The sequence below is a fragment of the Triturus cristatus genome, chromosome 8 (genome assembly GCF_964204655.1).
Source record: "Triturus cristatus chromosome 8, aTriCri1.1, whole genome shotgun sequence".
Lineage (NCBI taxonomy): Eukaryota > Metazoa > Chordata > Amphibia > Caudata > Salamandridae > Triturus > Triturus cristatus.
The window spans coordinates 223,104,151-223,129,284 of NC_140591.1; the positions used below are offsets into that span (position 1 = coordinate 223,104,151).

The following is a 25,134-nucleotide window of genomic DNA, read 5'->3' on the forward strand; positions in this document are numbered from 1 at the left end:
AAAAGTCAAGAGCTAAATGGTTTACTTGGTGTCAGGTTTCAGAGTTCATACTATGCCAGTGTTGGACACTTGAGGTAGAACACCCCAATTTCCACAACCGGGACCAAGTAACCCTGATTGCAATGTGAGTACCAAAATGGTGCTGAGACAGTAAAACAAGTAGGCACTGGAGGATTGCAAAATATGAGTCAATTAAACTCCAAAGCAACAGCAGAAGCAAAAACAGAGACTGGAATCACTGCTATTTAGCCTGACAAAGGACTCCTAAAACCAGTATCAAGAATCTAAGGCAAACTTCCCAGCATGGCACTGGTGGTGATCCGGAGACCCCTACCATTCTATTGCTAGGTTAAGTGTACTTGTAAAGCACACATCTCACCCAGTAGAGTATCCTAGCCCTGATGAGAATAGGGGCTTGCTAGCTGCCCTATCGGGGTCCTAGGAGAAAGGCCAAGCTTTCAGTATCTTTCAGAATTCTGGGACTGAGCTGGCGGATTCAATGTAAAGGTACGTTCCAGGCTTCAGGAGCCAGGTACGAGAAGGAGCAGTTAACGGGTCTTGCTCTTCAGATGCCAGGGACAGGGGCAAGTAAGAGGGTAGCTGTGCTCTTTGGTAGGGGTGTGGAAGTTGATGCGGTCGTTCAGGTAGGCTGGGCCAAAATTATGTAGTGTTTTGCATGTATGTGTGAGTAATTTGAACTGTGCGCGTTTGTGTATAGGGAGCCAGTGGATGTCTCTGAGGTAGGGGATGTGGGTGCAAGGAAGAGGTTGAGTGCGAGTCTCGCTGCTCTATTCTGAATGCTTGGAAGCCCCTCTCCTGCATTTGTGCATATGCCTCTGCGACTGCTCAGAGCTTCCTTCACACCACCTTCAAGAAGTGTCAGGGGAAGAGCACCAGTCTGCTCCAAACTCTCATCGCCAATGTGGACAGAATATGCTGCCCATTCCAAAGGCCAAAGAAGTTCCAGATGGAGGTGATGGGGGCAGGTGGGTGAAAGGCTCCATTAGCAGCTACCTCACTTCCCCTGAAGGACCACAAGGCTCACTCACACAGTGAGAAAGCTAAATGAGTCATCCAAAAACAATTTATTGGTTATCCAAGGTGCTAATTCATTGTGCTTTGCATGCGTGGGTTCGTATCCCATCCTCGTTGCCAAAATGTATTGTGAGGAACAACAAAGACAGGTAGGTAATTAAAGAACTGTCTTTAATATGCAGACAGGACACGGCCACTCCTGCTCCCTGTCCTGGCTCTCACCAACTGTCACGAGCCAGTGACATGTTGCAATAATGGTGAAACCAGTATTCTACATGAAGGATTTCATAAGGGAGCCCACAGTGAAGGGGGCAACCACCACTTTATCTTTCTATTATCCACCACATTCACAGGCCTCAATTTTACAGGGAAGAAATCTAATGAATGTCACGCCAGGAAAGTCAACAGGTGAGTTTAAAATGACAGCCATTTCGTTGGCTATCATGCACCAGACAGTTTCTTTAGAAACTAGATGGCAGCAACACTTAACCTAAAAATGCACAGGAATGCATGGAGACAGGGTCACCCAATTTCCTCCCCAAGGCATTCTTGCTGTAGTTGGTACTGTGGATGACTATAGCATCTTCTTCAGGTTTAGGCTGCAATTGTACAGGTTATTGTGGATTTATTACTTCAGGATCGGATTTGATTTCTGCCCAAGGATCTCTGATCAGCTTGTCTTAGGAATCATTGACTTTGACTGGCTTTGGTCGTCTGCAGAAGCTGACCCTGTGCTCGAGAGCAATGCCTTGCTACACCAGAGCCTTTAGGGTCCATTAATTTACTGGCATGTATAGCAATCGTCTTATTAACTACAACTAGGAAGACAATGGAAAAGAAATGGAAGCTTCACTGCTTGAAGGGGAGATTATCATTTTTAAATGGCATTTTAGTCATGTGAGGGCGTGATAGGAAGAGTATATGGCCCCCACAAATATTTTATACACATTGGCTGGTAATCCAGGACTCGTGATGATGAACACAGCCCAATCATGTTACTGAGTCACACTGAAGAGACCCACAGGGATTTTGTTGCGATAAAGGAAGCAGTAGCTGAAAAGTCTCTTGAGAAAGGGTGTTTGAAAAGTTGAACATGCCCTTAGAAGAGGTACTGTTAACTGTCTGTTTGACTCATCAAAGCTCTTGATGAGTCAAGATTAAATTACATATTTTCTTTACATTCATTACTACATATTTTCTTTACATTTATTACTAGTGCCGAAGTAAAGATATATTACAAAAATATATCTATGTTTTAAAATGTAATAAACACGTTTACTTAATAATTGTAAAGTGGAAAAGTGAACAACTCCAATTCTCCAGAACACTCAGAATACATTTAATTCCTCCATTAAGTATTATACAATTCATAGAGCAAGTCATTGGGTTGTTATAAATAAAAAGCACAGGGCATCACCAAACAATTTAGATTCAACACACTTCCACAAAGGTCCAACTCCATCTCCTAATCCACACTTGCCAAAGTTTTTGCGACCACTGGCCAAGCGTACTCATGCACGGCCTAGGCACAATATAGCCAAGTGTTTCTTGTCAAGATGTAGTTCCACATACAATAATTAGAAATAGAAACAAATAGAATCACTCCTCTTGGCCTTATTGTGATGCCAGATGCAAAAGGATGCCAAACAGCTTCAAGCATACAGTCAGACTTCCTTCTGTCGCATTGAAGCACTCCCATGCCTTTATCCAATTCACAGAGAAATTCCGCATTCATTAACAGTCACTGTTCACCGAAAAAACTTTGCAAATTTAAAAATAATGTTGTTCTTCCTTACCTTTCTTAGGCTTCTGTTCTTTATGCCTGAAGAAATGAATGACATCTTTAGGATTGGCAATTCGATCAACAAATTTCTGGCTAAATCGAACGGCATTGAAGGGTTCAAAGCCACCACTGTAATCTACCTAAATGTAAATTTAGATTAAATGAGAGTAGGTGTTACAAGAGATGGAAAATTGCTAACCTTTCCCCCATAATACTACGTGTAAAATGATATGTTAATGGAAAGAAAACTGTCAAGGAACCATTAGGTTGAGAGCACGAGAATCCAAGCCTGTATGTAATGCACAGGGCAACACAATTTTAACCAAGCAAATCTACTTTATACTAATTCCTTTACATTTCAAAAATCTACCCAATCCATCTGTAGTACTCAGGCAGAGCCGCGTTCATCACACAAGTGAACAATGTTAATGAAAAGAAAACTGTCAAGGAACCATTAGGTTGAGAGCACGAGAATCCAAGCCTGTATGTAATGCACAGGGCAACACAATTTTAACCAAGCAAATCAACTTTATACTAATTCCTTTACATTTCAAAAATCTACCCAATCCCTCTGTGGTACTCAGGCAGAGCCACATTCATCACACAAGTGAACAATGTCCTCCTACAGAATATACAGATGGATATGAATTCCTGCAAAAGAAGCTGCTTGTTTTGACTCTAGTGCAGAGGTTGTTAACTTTTTGACTTCTGTGGACCCTCACTGAATCATGACTGGGTTCTGGGGCCCCCCACTGAATCATTATTGAAAGCCGGGGACCCCCCGGCCTAAGCAATTTCGATGATTTGGACCTCAAAACAATACAAAACAAGCAGAGACCATACAAATGCTCAAATATTGAAATACTTTTTAATTCACAATCAAATATAGGAAAAGTTTTCAATTTTTCTCTTTTGCTTTTTTTTTTGCATATGCTTTATTAATTTTTATTGATTCATGTTAATATTATTTAATTGTGTAAAACAGTTGGAGACCACCTAACTAGGCCTCGTGGACCCCCAGCGATCCTCAGATCACATATTAAGAACCACTGCTCTAGTAGTGGAAAAACACAGGGTGTTGGGACGGGCATATTTTCTGCATAAAGTACAGGAATGTTTCCTTGCCCTGAATGCCCGAATAAGTTTATATGGTAACTTGACTTTTTTTTTTTTGTAAAACCTTTATTTAACAGTATGTGCAGACAAATACGGGCCTACAACCCTCAGGCCGGCCTCGACAATAAAGGGCACATCAGCAAGCAATTATACAACTCAGCAGCATATCAGTACAAGCACGAAAAGACCCGGTCACGTTACACACAATTGTGCCGCCGAGCGCCAGGATGATGAGGTTTAATTTTTATAAAGTTTTGAAATAAGTCCATATCAACTGGTCTGGAAGGATCCGAATCAAAGCAATGCAGTTAGGACTATAGTGGGCAACGATCATCAGAAGAGTCAGCAAGCATTATCCGTAAGGTAATCAATCGCACTCAATGAAATCAGGATAGAAAAGAAGCATATCACATGACGATCCCCAAGCACTACCCACGCGTTCCCAATCTTCCCATCGACCCAAGAAAGAAGAAAGGAAAGAGCAAGCGAGAAAGGTAAAGAGTAGAAAGGGAGAAGAGAAAAAGAGAAAAGAAAGAAAGAAAAAGGAGGCCCATAGAAAAAAAACCCAACAAGGAACTATACCCCCCACCCTACACGCATGCAGAGGCTACGGCCTACCCCCCCTAGCAGTGTGTCTGTCGCCCCGAAAGAGTACCCGAAATGTAGGAGAAGAGAAAGAGAAGAAAAAGAAAAAGAATGTCACGGTTGATCGGAGGAGGGCCAAGGATCTATTCAATGCAAGCAAAATCGATTATCCGCGGTCACCCAACCCCAGGCCCCGACCTGACACCCATGCTACATGTACCTCCAACAGTCACAAGTCCCAGTCCCAGCCATATACGTATCAATGTGCAACAAGAAAAACCCCCTTCCTCAGCCTTGGCCCCTTCGAATCTGCAGTCCAACAGAATCCAATTGCAGTACAGCCAACCTGGACGGGATGGGCCACCATGGAGTCCGTTGCAGAAGTCGAGGTGTAAAAGACAAGTCAAACTGGAGTGAAGCTCGATAGTAAAGGACCACAGAATGCGCCACTGCCATGCCGTGGCTAGTACAACAGGGAGCAGGACGATGCATAAGTTCCAGAGTAGCGGCCGGCCGATGTACAGGAAGCAAGTCCAGGAGGACGCTCAGAGACGTGGCACCAAAGGACAAAAGAGATGGGCAAAACGGCGTCTGAGACACAAGCTCCGGCCATACCAAGGGAGCAGTATTGTCAGACTCCTCCAGGGCAGAGCCGAAGAGTACCGCAGCGGGCACTGGGACACGTCCCCCCGTCACTGCCACATACCTCAACTCGGGTGATCCACCGACAGTCGACTGAAGATGTGGCTTAGCATGCCGCACTGGAGAATCCTCATGGCCAGCTGAAAAAGTCCAATCAAACCGGTCCTCCAAACCAGTGGCAGAGTCGTGGAAGGCCAACCGCAGGTCCTCCAGTGCTGCCAGGATGTCGCGAAGCCCCAGCGGTGGATCAAGGATGGAGGGTGCTGTTGCGTCCGCCATCTTAGGCAAGCAACCATCGAGCGCCCCGGGAAGCAAGCCCCCTTCACCAGCCATCGGTATCTGGAAAGTGATGAGCTCTCTGCGGGGCCCTGGTGGTGCCGGAAACGTGGAGGCAGCCGGTCGTGGAGAGGCTTCAAGGACAGGGGAATCTGTGGTGCAGGGAAACCCACCGGCAAGACCAGGGTTTCCGATGCGGAAGATGGCGTCCGCTGCTGTAGGCTGCAACAAAGAAGCGATCCCGGCCCTCTCCCAGCTGGGCCGGGATACAGTATACGAGAGCCGGATACAATGTTGCGAGCGGGGCGCGCTGGGCAGCCGAGCCTGGAAAAGGCTGCTGTGAGAATCCCAGCGCCGCGCTCCAGGTCCGGTGCACCGGCTCCTCCCTCTCCACAGCGGCCGCTGCTATCGTTGTCGCCGCCGGCCGTCCCCACTAAACAATGGCCCGGCTGCGACCGCTTGGAAGGCCGGAATGGAAACCGGGGCTCAACTCCGCCGGGGCAGCTCCGTTCTCGACCGGAGTCACAGTAACGTGGTCAGGAACGTGGCGCAGGTAAGCGTAGGGCTCGGAGGCGCAGGATTCTTGCCAGGATATCGACGAAGGGCGCAAGGGTCGGCGGAGCCGAAGAGCTAGGCAGCCATCTCGGCTGCAGGCTAGGCTCCTCCCCCTGGTAACTTGACTTTTGATTTTTAGTCCTGGTATCATGCTAACCTGGCATGCATGGGCAAAGTGAAGTACTCGATATAACAGCTTGTTGAGCAGGGGTGTCAGATGGGCAGGTTAATTTGAATTTTATGGCTCTTTTTAAGTTTGAATGTGGACTACAGTTCATGTCATGCCTTTCGCATGTAGCTTGGTGGCGACAGTGTACTGACATCGGCTTGAGCGTGGTAGCACTGACCCAGCCTGCAATCAGCGCATGCCGGGCTGGGACTGCCAAAGTGTGATTGGCCCAAGCAGGCTACATCTTTCAGGGCGTGGTCAGCCAGGGTGCGGGCTGCAACTCTGTGAACTGATTCCACTCAATAGTGGTAAGAGACTAACCAACTCTAAAGGAAGAAAGCAAAAGGGTGAGACTCAATCTGCACCTGATCAATAGTTACACTACTACTGAGCACTCCAACACCACCACCCTGAGAAACCATCTTAACTTCCACGGCTGAAGCCCAGTAATCCCTGCTTGTGCCATGAGCCATGAAAGAGGGTCTTACACATCAATAATATGTAATGCAAGTGTAAAATCAGGACTCAGAGACGCTAGTTATTGTATATATATATATATATATATATTACAATATACTTCATTGTCAGAGCTTGCCACAATTATATTGTGACATTGTAGCATAGACCACAGATACCAATTAGAATAGCACAACTACTACAACTAAATACAACAAAATGGGTGAAACCCTATAAGGGGAGAAAGCAGACTGGAGGCTCACCAGGAAATCTGATGTTGGGGGCAGAAGGGGTGATAATATCTAGCCAATTTAACTAGAAATGTTTACTCGTTCCATTTTAAATTATAGATTAATCTTTGGCACGACCCACACATCCGCTTCTGTGAACTACTAGAATTCAATCCTACCTCTGCTGTGGTCTCCAAAGGATGTTCATTGAAGCCTGTCTTCTCTTTGGTGGTGAAATGACACACAATGTGGCTTCAGCCATTAGTTCCAAGACACGCGAGTTGTGGATAATATGCTACACTTTCTCCGAGTCTTTAACAGTAGCTTCACACCCTTGGATTGACATCATCGCTGAGTTGTTACAAAATCCTCTGACCAAGAGTGTGGACCAGACTGCTCCAAACACCTCTCAAGAGAGCACAATACATCTAATGCAGCGGACACAAGGCTCAGTACCTGCTTGCAAATTGTGTCTTCTCCCTCTGAATCTAGAATCAACTGCTGTCCAAACGATTCAGACGCAAAAGTAACATTGTGAATCTCTCCACTGCATTCAGGGTCACCTTTCTTTTGGCTGGATGCACCATGACATATACATGCACATGGGTGGGAAAAGTTCAAATATTCTTGGTAGCCCATATGTCTAGTGATCTCTACATGCACGGCCCTTCGTACACCTCAGTACCATCAGAAACAACACTGGTGCGTGCATCTTGATGTTACGACCTTGGTCGAGCTCTCAGCACCCACGCTGAGACCTGGAGCACAAATGAATTTAAACATGGCCGCTGAACTACTGTGGTGAGCGGTCTTTAATTTTGTGGAGTCATTCTGGTCCAGTAATAGGATTCCCCGCGCAGGATAATCTTTCGATTCATAGTTATCCTACAGACGAACGAACCGCCAGCAGACACTGAACCGCGCTCACTAAATTCTCAGGAAGACGGGCATCCAATCAGTGAAAGTAAATCCTGTTAGGTTAAACTGTTACATCTCGCTAGTTAGAGCAATCTTTAGTAGGATGAATATGTACACATTGTGTCAGTTGGTTTCATTTCATTTTATGTAAAACACAAAGCTTTAGAGTCACAAGTTGAGTGCTTAGAACTCAGGGGATAAGCTGCTTTTCTTTTATCTCTATTCTTCAAGCCATCCATATAAATATTCAGCAGTTGTGATATTGGATAAAGCCCTCTCGCTTTTATCCAACAAGAGTTGATAGGCCACTGCATCCGCTATAGGTAAAAGAAAATGATTCACATCATGTCTAATATTTTATAGATATTTGAAAAAATTATTCTCGCAATCATGAAAATTTGTTGTAGTGAGATGTTGACTTAGTACAAATTCGGAAAGTGATGTGTCCTGTGTTTGTAAAAACATGCCAATATGAAAGCTAATAGAGGTTTGTGAATTTAACGAGTTACACATTTGACGACTTAACGTATGAAACACCCTGCATACATAGAACTGAGGCCCATCTTTTCATTCATTTTCCAGGTCCACAGACAGATGCCATTAGCCCTGCCGAGTCTCGCGAAATAGATATTGGGTCAAAACGTCGACAACACATCTTAGGTTGCAAAATGATTTGCTGTTTGTGAAAACCTTAAACATTTTTTTAAGGATATTTTTATGGGCATAAAGTATAACAACCTTGGGTGCATTAGTGTTTTAAGCACAACTGTATATATGCACACTTTTTTTAGCACTGCGCCGTCTGTACTATTGACATTACATGCATAGTGCTGTTGATCCCTATAACGTAAATATTTTGGCTCAGAAGAAAAGACAGGCTCATGTAAATGTTTTTTGGTGCACTGCTCGTATACATTTGCTGTTGTTTTGACAATTGATAGATCTATTAGTGCATTATTCAGCATGCCACTAAATAGTTAGCCACCTGTGAAGAACTGGTAATCATAAAATAGTTAGTAATATTAGAGGTAAAAGAATATATATGGGCCTTGGCGAGATCAGAAAACGGAATATACATGTCAAGGTCCATACAATAAGCTTAGTATGTTTATTGAGCAGTGACTGCGATACATAGTATTGATTATTTTACAGGTATTTCACAATCATGCATGTGCATAAATGATGAAAAGTAGCTGGTCAGTTTCTTCATCTTCAATGGGTGTGGGTCATTGGGTCTCCAACCCAAAAATAGCTTTAGTTAAAGAGCCTGATTGAAGGTATGCTCATGTGCGATTTAAGTATAACTCAATTTACTTCACCAAAATTCAGAGGATATCTGTTTCGCGTAGTGTATTTTATTTAACATTTGGTGAGAAGCAGTTGTAAAGAACATTTGTTTAAAATTAGTTTTTCACATTCGGTGGTAGCAGTCTTTCTTGATAGTTTGCCCCAAACCCTGTAAAAAGAAATCAAAGTGGAGCCCCTAAGGGACAAATGAGACCTGCCTGTATTGTTTTGTGCAAAAACCCAGCACCACTGTGAAGAGACAATTTACAGGCAGGTGCTATTCTGCATAGTCAGAAGCTCATGCCAACTAGTTTGCTGGCACAATGATCTATGAAGAAAACAAGTTACTTACCTGTAACTTTGGTTCCCCAGTATTGGTAACTTTCATAGATTCTCATGCTTTGTATCATTCCCCGTCGTCGGAATGGGAGCCTCGGTAACAAAAATATATATATATATATACATATGTATAACCATAGAAACAAAAGAGAAAAATAGGCCTAGGCCTCATCTCATTTTGTAGTATATCACCCTCTTTGTGTAAAAGAGCCCAAACTTTTGCCAGGGCCAATCAGCACAGCCTCACCCTCTGGAACCTTCCTGAGAGAGCTCAGAGCCTCAGATTTTCGTAGCCGTTGTGCCAACAGCCACTACCTTAGTAAACCGGCAGAGCTTTCCCAGGGGAGGTGGGTGGGCGCATGAGAATCTATGAAAGTTACCAATACTGGGGAACCAAAGTTATAGGTAAGTAACTTGTTTTCTTACCCCAGTATTGGAACTTTCATAGATTCTCATGCTTTGTATCAGAATAGCAAGCAGTAGATCACGACAAGCACATTTCGGTAAATACATGGCTTTACAAAATCATCTCAGTGTACATGATAAAACAACCATTACTGAAACCAAATGTGCTTACCAGGATGGAGGGATTGTAGGGAAAGCTCACCTCTCATTGAAAAAGATTCCGGAGGACTGCTTGACCAACAGCAGCGTCAGCTCGTCCCACCGATTCCAGGCAGTAGTGCTTCGTGAAGGTGTGTACACTGCTCCACGTTGCAGCCCTGCAAATGTCCTTAATCGCCACTCCAGCGAAGAGAGCCACTGAAGACGCCATCGCTCTCGTAGAATGCGCCCGGGCCCTTTTATCCAAAGGTTTGCCCGCAGCCTGATGACAGTACTTAATTGCACTGGAGATCCAGCGGGAAATGCCACTCTTGGCGAGCGGTAACCCCTTCCGTGGTGCACTGTAGGCGATAAATAGTTGAGTAGACTTTCTGAAAGAGCGTGTGCGCTCCAGATAGAATTTCAGGCATCTTTGGACATCCAAAGAATGCAATGCTCGTTCCGCTTGAGTGGAAGGACGCGGAAAAAAGGAGTTCAAAATTAAGGGTTCATTCAAATGAAACTCCGAAGGCACCTTCGGGATGAATTTTGGGTTGGTTCTCAAAATCATGACATCCCTCTTGAACTGTAGAAAAGGCTCCACTATAGAGAGAGCCTGGAGTTCACTAACTCTCCTAGCCGAAGTCAATGCCAGGAGAAGGGCTAGTTTCCAAGATAGGAACTTCAAGTCCGCTTTGTGAATCGGCTCAAAGGGCGCTTTCATCAGTTGAGCCAGTACCAGGTTAAGCTGCCAGATAGGCGGAGGTGGCCGGACCGGAGGATACATCCGAAATAACCCCTTAAGGAACTGCTTAACAATCCTTGCAGACCATAGAGATGGCCCCGATGTCTTCCGTCGAAAGCGGGATATGGCAGCCAGATGTACCTTGATTGAAGAGTGCGCCAGACCTGATTTAGCCAGAGACAGGATGTAGGGCAAAATCTGATGTGGCAGGGATTTGTAAGGATGGAGCTTATTCCTCTGGCACCAAAGGCAAAATCTCTTCCATTTTGCCCTGTAGGTCTTATTAGTGCTTGGTGCCCGCGCCTGAGATAGAACATCCCTGCATTCCTTAGACAGATTCAGATGGCGGAATTCTCTGTGTTCAGGAGCCACGCTGACAAGTGAAGTGACTCCGGATCCGGATGGAGGACTTGCCCCTGATTTCTCGATAACAGAGATGGAATCAGTGGCAAGCGAATCGGGCGATCCTGGGAGAGAAGTAGGAGTTCCGAGTACCAGAACTGCCGCGCCCATGCTGGAGCAATGAGGATCATCTTGCATGGTTCTGCCCTGACCTTCCTGAGAACTCGAGGAATGAGGGGAATCGGAGGAAAGGCGTAGCAAAATGCGCCGAACCAAGCAATCGAAAGGGCATTCCCCAGAGACCCTCGCTGGGGAACCTTGCTTGCGTAAAACCGGCACTTGGCGTTCTCCGGGGTCGCAAAGAGGTCTATAGTCGGAGTACCCCATTTCTTGAACACTGCCTCCAGCGTGGCCTGATCCAGCTCCCACTCGTGTGTCCCCTTCGTCTGCCGACTTAGAGCATCCGCTGTGATGTTGAGACACCCCGCTAGGTGCTCGGCTCGCAGAGTGACCCCGTGAGAGATCGCAAATTCCCAGATCACCTGAGCTTCTTTGGACAGCGTCCGCGATCTCGTTCCCCCTTGCTTGTTGATATAGTGCATGGCCGTAGTGTTGTCTGTCCGGACCAGCACTGCACGGTTCTGAAGTCTGGGAAGGAACGCCAGCAAGGCTAAGTGAATGGCCCTCAGCTCCAAAAGATTGATGTGGTGCAGTCTGTCTGCTGGACTCCAGTGACCGCTGACCTGAAGCTCCTGGAGGACTGCTCCCCACCCTTCTAGGGAAGCATCCGTGGTCACCACCATAGGAGAAGGAGGGATTCGGAACGTTAATCCTCCTGCGATGTTCTGCTTCACCAGCCACCATTCGCAGGCTGTGCGCATGGCAGGCGTTATCCATACTTTGTCGTTGAACGATCCTTCTGCCTGACGCCACTGTTTGTCCAACTCCTCCTGTAGAGGGCGCATATGAAGCCTGCAATGCGGTATCAAAGGTATGCAGGATGAGATTGATCCGAGCAAGGACTTGTACTGTCGGACCGATACATGTCTCTTGTGCAGCATTTGACGAGCGGAAGCGGCCAGTTTGCCCTGACGCTCCTCTGACGGACGAGCCGTGCATCGTCTCGTGTCCAGAATTGCCCCAAGGAACTTCCGTGACCTGGAGGGTATCAGTTCCGACTTGGACACATTGAGCTGAAGACCCAAATGGGCGAACAATCTTATGCAAGTTGACACAGCCTGAGACGTTGCCCTGAACGACGGAGCCTTGATGAGCCAGTCGTCCAAGTACGGGAACACTTCCAAGGACTGCTTCCTCAGGAAAGCAGCGACTGGTGCCAGCATCTTCGTGAAAATGCGGGGTGCCGACCGAAGGCCAAACGGGAGCACCTTGAACTGGAAATGGCTCTTGCCTACTGTGAAGCGTAGATATTGCCTGTGAGCTGGGTGGATTGGAACATGAAAGTAAGCATCCTCTAAATCCAGGGATGCCAAAAAATCTCCCGGATTGAGTAGTCGTAGAATATCCTGGAGAGTGACCATCCTGAAAGAGAGCTTGATGAGATAGGTGTTGAGCTCCCTGAGGTCTAGTATAGGACGCCATGCATCCTCCGTCTTCCGAACCAGGAAGAACCTGGAATAAAACCCCTTGCCCCTTTGTGAAAGTGGCACGGGCTCTATCGCCCCCTTGATGAAAAGCTGGTGGGCTTCGAGATGTAATAGTCGGAGATGTTTCGCTGCACGGGCGTCTGGAGCTCTTGTTGGAGGAAGATCTTGGAACTCCAACGTATGGCCACTCTGAACTATATTCAAGACCCACCGGTCTGATGTTAAACGCACCCAGCTGTCCAGACAAAAAGATATCCTGCCCCCGACCGGTGTTTGTGGTAGGGGAGGAACAGTAGCCAGAGCCAGGAGGCCGCTATTGCCTCTTGGCGTTGTCTCGTCCCTGACGATTCTGACGTCCTCTCTGGGACTGCCGAGAGAAAGACGCCGACTGTCCTTGGCGCTGGCTGGAATATTGACCTTTATAGGACTGTCCAGATTGTGTGGAATATTGTCGTTGGTTTCCTCTGTAGTTAGAAAACCCCCGACCACGTGCCCCTTTGAATGGCACTTTACGGTAGGTCAAAGATCCTAAGGACTTAGCTGTATCGGTGTCCTTTTTAATGCTTTGGAGGGCGTCGTCCACATGCTTACCAAAAAGCATCTCTCCGTCAAAGGGGAGGTCCAAGATCTTATTCTGGACCTCCTGGCAAAACCAGGTCGCTTTCAACCAGCCTTGACGGCGCAAGACGGCTGACCCTGCCAAAGCCCTGAAAGCAGTTGAAGCAATGTCCATCGCACAGTCGATGACTTCCGAAGAGCATCGTTCTCCCTCCATCAGCACCTGTCTGGCTTCGTCTTGACTAGTTTCTGGTAGCTGGTCCAGGAATGGTTCCATATCACACCACATCTGGCGGTCGTATCTGCCCAGAATAGCCAGAGAATTAGCCGCACGCACCAACAAGCTGGCCATGGTGGAGAATCTTTTACCCACATTGTCCAGTCTTCTGCCTTCTTTATCTGGAGGCGTGGTTAATGGAGTGGACGGATTTTTTGACTTACTTTGTGCGGCTTGTGAAATAACGGAATCCGGCTTAGGTTGTCCTAGAAGACACGCAGGACTGCCCTCTGGTGCCTTGTATTTCTTCTCCAGCCGGGGAAGAACCGGAATGACTGTTGCTGGATTTTGCATTGTCTTCAGACCCTCATCCCAGACATGTTCTATAATGGGAATTGATCTTACAGACTTCTTATATTGGGCTTTAAAGTCATATAGGAAGCAGTCGGACTGCTCCACCGTAAAGGGCAAACCAAACCTCTTGGATGCCCGTTCCATCAAATTATGGAAACCACCAATGTCCGCCGGAGGCGATATATTTGTCTCTCGGCCTACAGCATCTGGATCCTGCGTATCATCCGGGTCCCCATCCGGATCCCCTGGATCTGTAAGAGGGATCACCTGTCCCTCATCGTCTTCGTCCGTATCTGCATCGTCTGCGTCATCATCAGCAGGTTCCGTACCTGAAGGTTGGGGAACCACTAAGGGCAGCACCGGTGAAATGGAACGAGGTACCTCTCTTGGTAGAGGTGGCAAGTCCATTGGCATGTCACGTGGCACTTCCAATGGAGAAGGACGCACTGGAGTGCGATCCGACAACGTCGGAAAACGAGATCTATAGTCTTGCAGCATCTGTTGCAAATCCGACACTAAAGCCACTGGCAAGGCAATCAGGTCCTGCCTCAGAGAGCGGGGGCGTAATCCCTGTGTCAAGCTTTGGTGCCCCTCCTGCACCTCTGGACCATAAAACTCCTCCGTATCTGTGTCCTGCTGTTTGACATTCAGGTCTGAAGGGCTGTATGCGTCCCCAAACTGCCCATCCTCTTCATCCTCCTCCGAGTCCTCGAGAAGCATGGATGGTGGCAAAGGCGTGACCCGCCTAGGGGAAGTCATGGCCGGTGTAATCACTAATCTTTGGGTGGTAAATTCCAAATTTTTCGTCGTCGACGGTCCCGTCGGCGGTCTCGTCGACGGAGTCGATGGCAACGGGATTACCAATGTCGACGAACTCGACGACGACATCGTCGACTGAGGGGCAACTGTCGTCGACGGAGCTGAAATCGTCGTCGACGATGAGGCCGTCGACAGTCCTGTGATCGTCGTCGATGGAGCAGTCGTCGACGGAGCAGTCGTCGACGGAGCAGTCGTCGCCGGAGCAGTCGTCGCCGGAGCAGTCGTCGACGGAGCAGTCGTCGACGGAGCAGTCGTCGACGGAGCTTTCTTCTTCATCGACGGAGTATGTTTAATCGTCGGCGGAGCACCCGTCGACGGTCTCGTCGACGAACTTGTAGTCATCAACATCGACGAACTCGTCGTCATCGTCGACGTGGTCTTCGTCGTCGACACCGCTGTCGAAGACGACGAAGTAGATATCGTTGACGGTCTCGTCGACGACCCCATGGAAATAGGCTTAACTGAGGAGATCGTCGTCGACGTACCTGCTTTCGCCTGCGTCGACGGACGCGGTTTCTTCAGTGGAACTGACTGAGGAGTTTCTGCAGCATGTTTTTTTACAGGTTTCTCCTTCTGGGACGGAGTGGAAGATGTAGCAACCTCCTTCTTGTCCTTAGGGGCTATGTCCACAGTAGCCCGTCCCTGCCTCTCCTTTACACTGTCGTGAGGAGATTTTTTGGGACCAGCCTCCTCAGACCTGTCAGAGATCCCGTGAGGGGCTTTGAGAGGAACCTTGAGAGGGGGTTCCGCAGAAGTGGAGGGAGATGACCTACCCCTCTTCTTCGATCTCCTGGAGGAGGTGCCAGAGATAGATTCCTCCTCATCCGAAGAGATGACCTCCCTGGTCTTTAACTTCTGCAGCCACGTCAGCAAGCGCCCCTCTCTGTCTCTCAAGGTCTTGGTCGAGAAGGTCCGACAAATTTTACAGTCTGTGGCCTTGTGTTCCGGGTACAGGCAGTATATGCAGTTCTCATGCCTGTCTTCCACAAACAGTCTCTTCTTCCCACAAGAGGCACAAGCTCTAAATAAAGCTTTCTTCTCCTTTTCTGACATTCTGTCACAAAAGATGGCAATAAAGATATCCAAAAGTTAAATTCTGAGAAAAACTGAGCAGAGCTCAGTGGAGACTCCCTAGCACAACGTGCGGTAGAAAAATCTGAGGCTCTGAGCTCTCTCAGGAAGGTTCCAGAGGGTGAGGCTGTGCTGATTGGCCCTGGCAAAAGTTTGGGCTCTTTTACACAAAGAGGGTGATATACTACAAAATGAGATGAGGCCTAGGCCTATTTTTCTCTTTTGTTTCTATGGTTATACATATGTATATATATATATATTTTTGTTACCGAGGCTCCCATTCCGACGACGGGGAATGATACAAAGCATGAGAATCTATGAAAGTTCCAATACTGGGGAACCTCAGTACATCAAGGATGTATCTTCCTGTCACTCTCCAGGCAAGCAATCTCTTGACAAATATGTAAACAAGACCACTCAACGCTACCTAGACATGTTCAACCATTACTTAACTCTCTCTATATCACCCTCACATGGATGGGCTAGAATGGCAATTGACTATTAAAACCTTCCCATTGTACCTTCAGAACTCCTATCTAACACGGTGCCCCTTGCTCTGGGATACCAACAAGCTGCACACAAATCACAAAAACCTAAAATAGATAAATACAATAAGAAAAGGTATGAGATACTGATAATAGTAGTTGTTAGTAGTTTGTTGTCTTTAAATACTTTTCTGTGTATTTTCTGCCACAATCTGTTCATGTTGTGACAGGTCACTGCTGCTGCTAGCGATAATTGCACGGGAAACAGAATTGTTTGCACATAGCAAAGGGGAAAAATTGAGTTTTTAAAGCGTTTTTATGTTGACAAACATAATAAATTGAATTGCATTGAATTTGAAATACTGATAACCTGCCTTAATCAAATTAAACATTTTTGGGCCCCATTTTGGTCAGCGGTCTAGTGTCCATTGGGAGGAAACTATTTAATGAAGATGGTAGCGCAACCGTGCAGCGGATGCACGGCTGGTGTACCAAAGGCAAGCCCGTCTGCACCCGTACGCACACAGTGCCAGCCATGCTGCCAGTCGCAACCTCGAGACAGGGGCCCATCTACTGACAGCGCAAATCTTAGAATATGTTACACAAGTCAAGGCAACTTCTAGAAATAGATAAGCTGGATATTTATTATATAATAATACGAACCACCATGGGGAAATGTGAAGATTCTACCTCTGTCATTATTAATAGAACATCTCACATAATGAGATGTGGACTCATAAATGCAAGGTTTCCAGTAAAACACTCTACAGAGATTAATCTGATGCTAGAAACCTATAAGTGGGACATACTGTTCATAAGAGAAACTTGGGCTTCTCCCGACTCAGCCATAGATTTGGGAGAGGCCTGTCCACCAGATTTCCATACATTGCACAGGCCAGGAGGAAACAGCAAAGGAGGAGTGGGCATAATTTTGAAAGAAATATAGAACTTTACCACTCTTGCTCTTGATGAACTGATAGGCCCCGAATTCATGGGGTTCACATTAAGATCTGAGAAAGGCTGTGTTCTCTCAGGAATCCTTTGCTATTGACCTTCGGGCCCAGCAACCCCCTACCTGTCATCTTTAATAGGACACATGTCAAGCCTGGCCCTTACCCACTCAAACTTCTCCATCCTAGGAGATTTTAATATGTGTGCAGAAGAGGACCTATCACTCCCTTTCAAGGAACTAGAGGGCCCTAGTGAAATCCTGGGACTGCAGCAATTAGTGCATGGCCCCACTCAACAAGGTGATCACGCGTTTGACCTCATTTTTTCATCAGCGAAACTCATTGTAATGGATGTGCTGGAGGTGTGGTTGCAGATGGTAACTAGGGGCTTGAAGCGGCCTCACTTTGCTAGGGATCTTGTCCTCTGGACGTTGCCCTAAAGCCGCAATAGTGAGGACATTTTAATGGTGCGATGAAGGGATTTGGGGTACGAGGTGAAAAACCAGGATGAGAAATTCCTAACTTTTGTGAAGGTGCAGCAAATCTGGATGGATTTCCCAAATAAGCACCAAGAGATGGAAACCCCACACTTGCTGTTGAGGGCTGGGGTGGTGAGACATATGGTGACGCATCTATATAAAGCCCTCAAGGCGGAAAGGGTTAGGACTGAGCCTGCGGCCGTCGGGCGTGGGGTAAGGAGCTGGCAACACTCCTGACTGATGCGGAATGAAGCATGACATGCGAATCCGTGAAACGGCTTTCATGCAATGCTAGATATAAGCTAGCGCACTTCAATGATGTGCAACGCACATATTTAACACCTGTTAAGCTTAGTCAAATGTATGGTGACAGGAGTGTGGATTGCCCCAGATGTGGGGGGTCAGAGTGCTTCCTTCATGTATGTGGCTTGCGCATACTCCAGGGTGCAGGACTATTCAACAACAGTGATGACACAACTGCAGGCTGTGACAGCATTGAAGATCAAGGGGTCGCCTGCTCGGTATTGTGAAACAACCTAAAGGGGGTAAGATGCACTCAAAGTTCCTACAGGTCACTTTAGTATTGGCTAAGACTACAGTGGCCATAGGGTGGTTCAGCACAAGGTTCTTTCCCATTACATTTTGGTGTAAAGACGTTATTGAGTGGGCACTGGCGGAGGAGGCTCTTATAAAACTAAATCGCCGTGTTGAGAAATTGCAGGATATCTCAAAAATTTGGGCCACATTTTTGAGGGACATGCACAAGGTGATGGCTGGGGGTAGTTAGCAGGGCTCGTAATCCCAAGGTACGGAACAAACTTTCACACAGGAACAGAGTTTGAAATTTGCTGGGGGGGAAGCACTTGCATCGGGGCAGGTTGAGTTGTGAGTGGTCTAGGAGATGCGCACACCTACATGTGCAATAAGGGGTTTTGATGTTTCCATGATTATGGACTACTAATGTACTGTTTGAATCACTTGCTGTGGGGGTGGGCATTGGGGGTCGAGATGGCGGGGTGGGGAATGGTGTTTGGTTACCTTTATACATGCACCTGGGGATGATGTGTACACTGAACTAATGTACCGTTGGTGGTTGTTTTCTTATTTTATTGTTGATTGGTTGAGCTGCTTTTGTAGTATACAGGGTTGATGCACTCTGTAGCCCTGGTAAAGGGCCTGCTCTCAACAAATAACCAACAAAAATAAACATTTTAATGGATGGCATTATATCTATGAGCTGGACCAAACCTGCGTTTGTGGCCTTCCATATTAATAAAGACATTAAATAGCTGTAATTCAGAATTTGCCAAAATGAGAAAAGGGAACGCATGGCATAAACTGAATAGGCCAGCACAGGGAATGCTGTTCGATCTAGCCACATTACAAGATCACAGGACAACAGTAGAAGATAATTATGAAGCTGCAGTGGAAAAAATTGTTAAAACACCAGATAGCGAAATACCCTCGAAAGGTACTAAAATACGATGCAGACCCTCAGCCCCATAGTACAATACAATACTAAAAACATCTAAACAAGCCTGCAAGTAATTGGACAGAAATTGGCGCAGTTCCAAAACAGATGAGAACAAAAAACGACTAAAGAGCGCCCTAAATAAATATAAGACGGAGGTCCGCAAGGCAAATGCCAATTATTATGCAAATGCAATTCTTGAATACCCTAACAGTGCTAAAAGGTAATTGATCTCATGTGCAAACTAATTAGAGTTATATAAAAAGAGTGAGCGAAGCAAGTAGCTGAACGCTCACAGGCATTATGTGATAATCATGCAGATTTCTTCGATAAAAAGATCACTGTGGACATTATGACATTTCAACCACCGACAGATCTTGGCCCCAAAGACACTCCTGCCAGCCACTTTAGAAAGCTAAGCTCCTGTGAACCTATGACTGAAAAGTGCTTTAGAAAAATAGCACAGTCCACTACATCTGGGCCGCCTTTAGACCCGCTACCACACAGAGTCTGGAAACACATGGCAGATGAATTGCTCCCCCTGTATTACAGATATGCAACTAATCATTGGAATCTGGTACTGTTTCTCAGGCCTAGAAAAGGCCACGCTCACCCCCCTACCGAAGAAACCCTCTGCGGTCCTCAGTAACTATAGGCTAATATCACTTTTGCCCTTTCCTGTAAAAATCATAGAACGCTTCGCAAGTAAAAAATTGTTCCATCATCTGGAAGGTCAAAGTCTCCTGGAGGAGGAGCAGAGCGGATTTAGACCAGGGCATGGTACTGAATCTGCTCTGCGTCTGGCTTTGGACAAACTCCAGATGAGGGTGGACAGTCAGCGGTCTTGATGATACTCGATCTATCAGCTGCTTTTGATACGGTGAATCACAAGTCACCATTGGCGAGATTAGCCGGGATTGGGGTCTGCAGCACAGTACTGAACTGGAAGGGTTCCTACCTTCCCGATCGATGCCAAGTGGTCCTGCTGCCTACATACTGCCCTGACTTCAAAACCATGGAACCTCGAGTCCCACAGGGATCGGCAATAAGCCCAATCCTTTTTAACATTTATATGAGGCCTCTAATAAAACTCATCAAATCCCACAACATTAGGCTGGTGAATTACGCTGATGATACACAATTGATTTTGTCCATTTAAGGCAACAAGCCAGATTCTCTGGTCTCAAATCATAAATGCATCAGTAAAATTGTCAATTGGCCAGACAGGAACTCCCTAAAATTCAACGGGAACAAAACGGAGTTTTTGTGCCGTCCAGCAATTAAAATCCCAGTGACACTCCCCCCGAATTTCTGGCCACCAACAAAGGAGAATAATTTGTCAGACATTTTAAGTGTCACCTGTGACGACAGGCTATCCATTGAGAGCCATGTAAATAAAATGGCAGGCATTTGCTTTGCACTTCTCTGAGACTGAAGGAAACTTTTACTGGTGTCCTCTCAAGCAAAAACTTTGATTGTGCGAAGCGTGACACTAAGTAGGTTTGACTACTGTGATGTTGTTACTTGGAATACCTAATAAAGAGATTGAACCAAGTCCAAGCTTCAGATGCTATGCTGGCACTGAATAGGCCAAGGAGATTCTCTGCCTCTAATGATATGAAGGAACTCCATTGGCTCCTGGTAAATCAGAGGATAGCCTTGAAATCTTTGTGCATAGTTTTCAGAGCATTTCATGGTAAGGGTCCTCTGCCCCTGCAAAGAAGATTACAAATATATGTTCCAGGGAGATGCCTCCATTAAGGAACTGCAAAACTCATTAGCATTGCAAAATTCTGTAAAAAACACAGGCAGGGCAGTCGAACCTTGATCAGAGCTGTTCAGCTTCAGAATAATCTTCCAACCGCCCTGAGCTCTGCAACAGACCTACTGCACTTCAAAAAGCCTTAAAAACCTGGCTCTTTCCTGTGTAACCCAATGTTCACTGATTCAGCTTGCTCGATAGCAGTTTCCCTCTTGAGTATGTAAAGGCCTTCAGAGCCAGGATACCTGTAAGGCAGAGGTCTTCAATCTGTGGGGCACGACCCACAGGGGGGTCGTGGAGTCATGGAAAGGGGGTCGCACATTTCCAGGCCTCACTTCTGCCTGAAATCCAAAATGTGCTTTTCCTTTTGGTAAAAGAGAACGGTCTGGGTGCTTCATTCTGAAAATGCTTCTGCTGAAGTTAATTGCTGAAGTTAATTGAGTCTCCTGTGCTGTGAAAAAATAGAGGCCAGGCAGACAAGTAAAACAATACTTCACCCCAGGATGCCTGCTTGGCTGAAGATGCAAATGCAGCTATGAGTTAAAATGCAAACGTAAAGCGTGCTTGGGAGCGGTAATCACTCCAAGCATTGTGATTGCAAAGATTTGTTTTTTTTTCATTGGTAGTAGGAAGAGTTAACACCTGGGCTGTGAAGTCCTGCTTTTAATTGTAACTGTATTTACACAGTGTTTAGTACCCCTGAGGATGGTTGAAGGGACAGTTATGCAAAATAACAAAAAACAAATTGCATCACTTATGTACTGGTATTATTAAAATCTACATTTTGGAAGCTCCATTTTATCCTAAAATATTATTTAAAAAATGACTTACGCAGAACAAAATATTTTGGGGCTTACAAGACGCTTGTGCCGCTGGAGCATCAATTTATAAAGCTCCGGCAGCGCAAGCGTCTCAATTGGAATTATGTAGCACCGCAAAGTCACCCAGCGTGGCTTTGCACGGCCTCATAGTTATGGAGTAAAACAAAGCAGTGCAAGTTGCTGCGTTGCCTTACTCTGTGTCAAGTAGGGGTATCATGGGCATTGCGGTGGGTGTTCCCACGCAACGGCAATGGATTTTGACAATGCCACAGATTTACAAAACCATGTAAACCTGGGGCAGCGCCAAAACCTTACGCCTACACACAGCAGGCGTAACGGAGAGAAATGTTTTCATTTCTCCTCATTATTTCCCCTTTCCATGCTGCATTCTGCAACACACATAGAAAGAGGAAAGTCCCTCTCTGGATTGTTTTTGTGCAGGAAGGTGCCCCTTCCTGCACAAAAACAATCCTGCCTATGTTGGCACAAGGCAGAAATTTGTGTGCCAACGCAGGGGGAAAGGGCAAGAATGTACCATTCCTGCCCTTTCACATTGGCATAGGGCAGCGCAGAAAGAAGACTTGCGGCGCTGCCCTACATCAATTCCTCATAAATGAGGCCCTTTGTTTTTAGCCACACCTTTGACCACGCCCCCACGATCACTAACCTTTGCTATGCTAAACACTGTTTAATATTTTCCCACTGTAAATATAAATTGTTGTTCGAATTGGGGGCGTTTATGGTTATCGATAGTTGTCAATGATGAGGTGTATCAAGTTCTAGAAATTTTTGTCCTTACGCCGAAAAGGTTTTGACAGGGCGTCAAAGTTTGAAGACCTCTGCTGTAAGGTGACAGTGCGGTTTATATGTGTTATAAGTAAATGAAATGTTTTGATTCACAGCGGTGAAGTCTAAAGAAAACATAAATATTTAGAGAATCCACAGTCTGCACAATAAACTCGGGAGGCAGGACAAACAAAAACAGTGTGGTGGAACATTTGCAAATGTATTAAAATGATAAGGCATGTATTGTTTTAATAAAAATGGAATGTGCGAGATATTTTAAATATATATTTTAAAAAATTCAATGATCATATCACTGATCAATAGAACAAAGAGTGAAACGAAATCGGCGTGCTGTGTGAACGAGGCAGATTGCATATCATAGAGCAGTCAATTCTGAAGGACCAGAGACAACAAAGATCTGCACATCCAGCACCCGAAGAGTTGCCACCTTCAACATTGTCTGGGCAAGACATCCTGGTCAATCACACACAACTCCAGAGTGCAAAATCCTGCTGTAAATCAACGTATTGAGCTTCCACTCATCACTACCACTTGGCTCTCTACAGAAACATGTTAGCGAAGGCCATAGGCATACAAGTGCAAGGAGCTGGGTTATTTACCAGCAACTACATCTTTTCTTAAACTAGCGAAGACACTGGGTTATGTATGGGACAATCTGCTTCGTATGCATTGTTTGTGAGCTGATGCAAAAAGGCTTTCAATGCCAGAAAATGGCCTTCAGCTGTACTCTCAGTAGATGCACAGGCCCCCCAGCTCTTGACGGAAGAGAGAATGGTAATAAAGCGGAACCTCTGGTTCAGGAAGAGGGAATGCTTCCCTCTCCCAACAGGCTCTTTTCCAACGACCACCAACTCAGTGCTCGTTAACCTCAGAGTATGGACAGACAATGGAAATCCATGCACTAGTTCTAGCGACTAGCCGGCGGAAGTCTGGGACTGCCCTACCCAAGACGAGTGTGGAGAATCCCCTGAAATTACACATCTTGCAGCCTGGAGTCTTCTGTAGTATTTATCACTGCTATCCCATCTTCTTTAGGACCTAGTTACTATTAGGGTTATAGTCTAGCCTAGAAAAGATCAATAAACTCCAACACAATACATTACTTCAGTGACTATCTTCATGTAGGTTTCTGATATTATTGTACACAAATCGCTGATTGAAATAGTGATTTTACACAAACAGAATTAACAACAGCAAAACACACTTGAAGAGATAAAAAACAGGAGGACCAACTCATCCAAATAATGCACATTCTCAATTAAGTTTCAAATGCATAAGCTAGTACGGTTATATTTCAACACAAGCAGCAAAGTCTTACTCGCAATCGTATCAGGGGTTTTTCAGGCTGGCGGGTGTTTCCCAGGTGCTCTCTTTCTGCAATTTCAAGCATTGATTCAATCTGGAATGTAAAGCCAGGGTGCGTTAATACAGCATGTCAGCCAGAAAGATTTGCTTTGGTTTTTATTACTAAAACCGATGCCTTAAAAATGAGCACTTTACTCTTTCAGCCTGATGACAAACGAGTGCATATGGTTTCTATTTTGGCATTAAACAAAAAAGTATTTCAACCAAATTATTTCAGTTTTGGGTGGCCACATAAGCACCGCACAGTGTTTTTTTTGTTCTCTGAGCTCTTTAATCATAACTTCTACCTCCGATACGTGCCATGTTTTGCTGAGAGCATCGGGCAAAATAACAAACAAGCATTTACAATCCAATGGTCTCGGCATTGTTAAAGTTAGAGCTATTGGCATTGCTCATGACATTAGTTTTTGTTTTTAAAACATTTAAAGAAACTGCATCGTTATTTACAATGTCAATAGCTTAATCACTCTCAAATGCGAGACCTATTGCATTTGCACCCACAGAGCCACACACACAAAGCCACCCACACACACAGAGCCACCCACAAAGAGCAACTCACATAGAGCAACCCACACACAAATAGAGCCACCCACAGAGCCACCTATACACACAGTTACCCACACACAGACAGAGCCACCACACATAGAGCCACCTACAAAAAAAGCCACCCACACAGAGCCACACACACAGAGCCTCCCACACACACACACAGAGCCACCCACGCACACACAGGGCCACCCACACACACACAGAGCCACCCACACACACACAGAGCCACCCACACACAGAGCCACATACACAGAGCCTCATACACAGAGCCACATACACACACAAACAGAGACACACACACACACACACACACACACATAGAGAGCCACAGACATAGATCTAGACACATACACATTGATCTTGGGAGCCAAAGCAGAAGTGGCACCCACTTCACCTCCTGTTCAAATGTTAAGTAAGTCAAATGAAGTATTGGGGCTGCAATAGTTTCAACTACAGAAAACAATTCTTGTAGTAATATATTTATCGCTAAAATCTGTTCTGGGCAGTCAAAATGTACCCGTTCTGGTAGGAACAGTGAAAAAATTCATCAAGTATTAGATCATTCTCACTGAGTTGCATACCTGCCAACTCACACGGTGTCACTGTGTTATATACGATATCGGCTACCATCATACGGTCTCTCGGTGAGCCTCCAATATCACAGGGTGGCAGGGAAAACGTGCTGAAAACCAATGTAAATTGTAGTTTTCCAGCTCGTTTTCCAAGGCTTTGAACTGCGACTTCCATTAAGGGGTGTGAAAACTCCCGAGGACATAGGCACCAGCCTCAACAATCTTT

General features: G+C 45.9%; 1 protein-coding gene across 1 annotated transcript in view; it reads right to left on the bottom strand.

Moving 5' to 3' along the window:
- MRE11 (MRE11 double strand break repair nuclease) overlaps positions 1–25,134 on the bottom strand; it is a 453,446-nt gene that overhangs the window by 213,908 nt on the left and 214,404 nt on the right. The window contains exons 10-11 of the mRNA XM_085621402.1: positions 23,741–23,821; positions 2,832–2,958 (exon numbers count right to left, since the gene is read on the bottom strand). Coding sequence (XP_085477528.1) covers positions 2,832–2,958; positions 23,741–23,821 — 208 coding nt within the window. The remainder of the gene's footprint in view (positions 1–2,831; positions 2,959–23,740; positions 23,822–25,134) is intronic.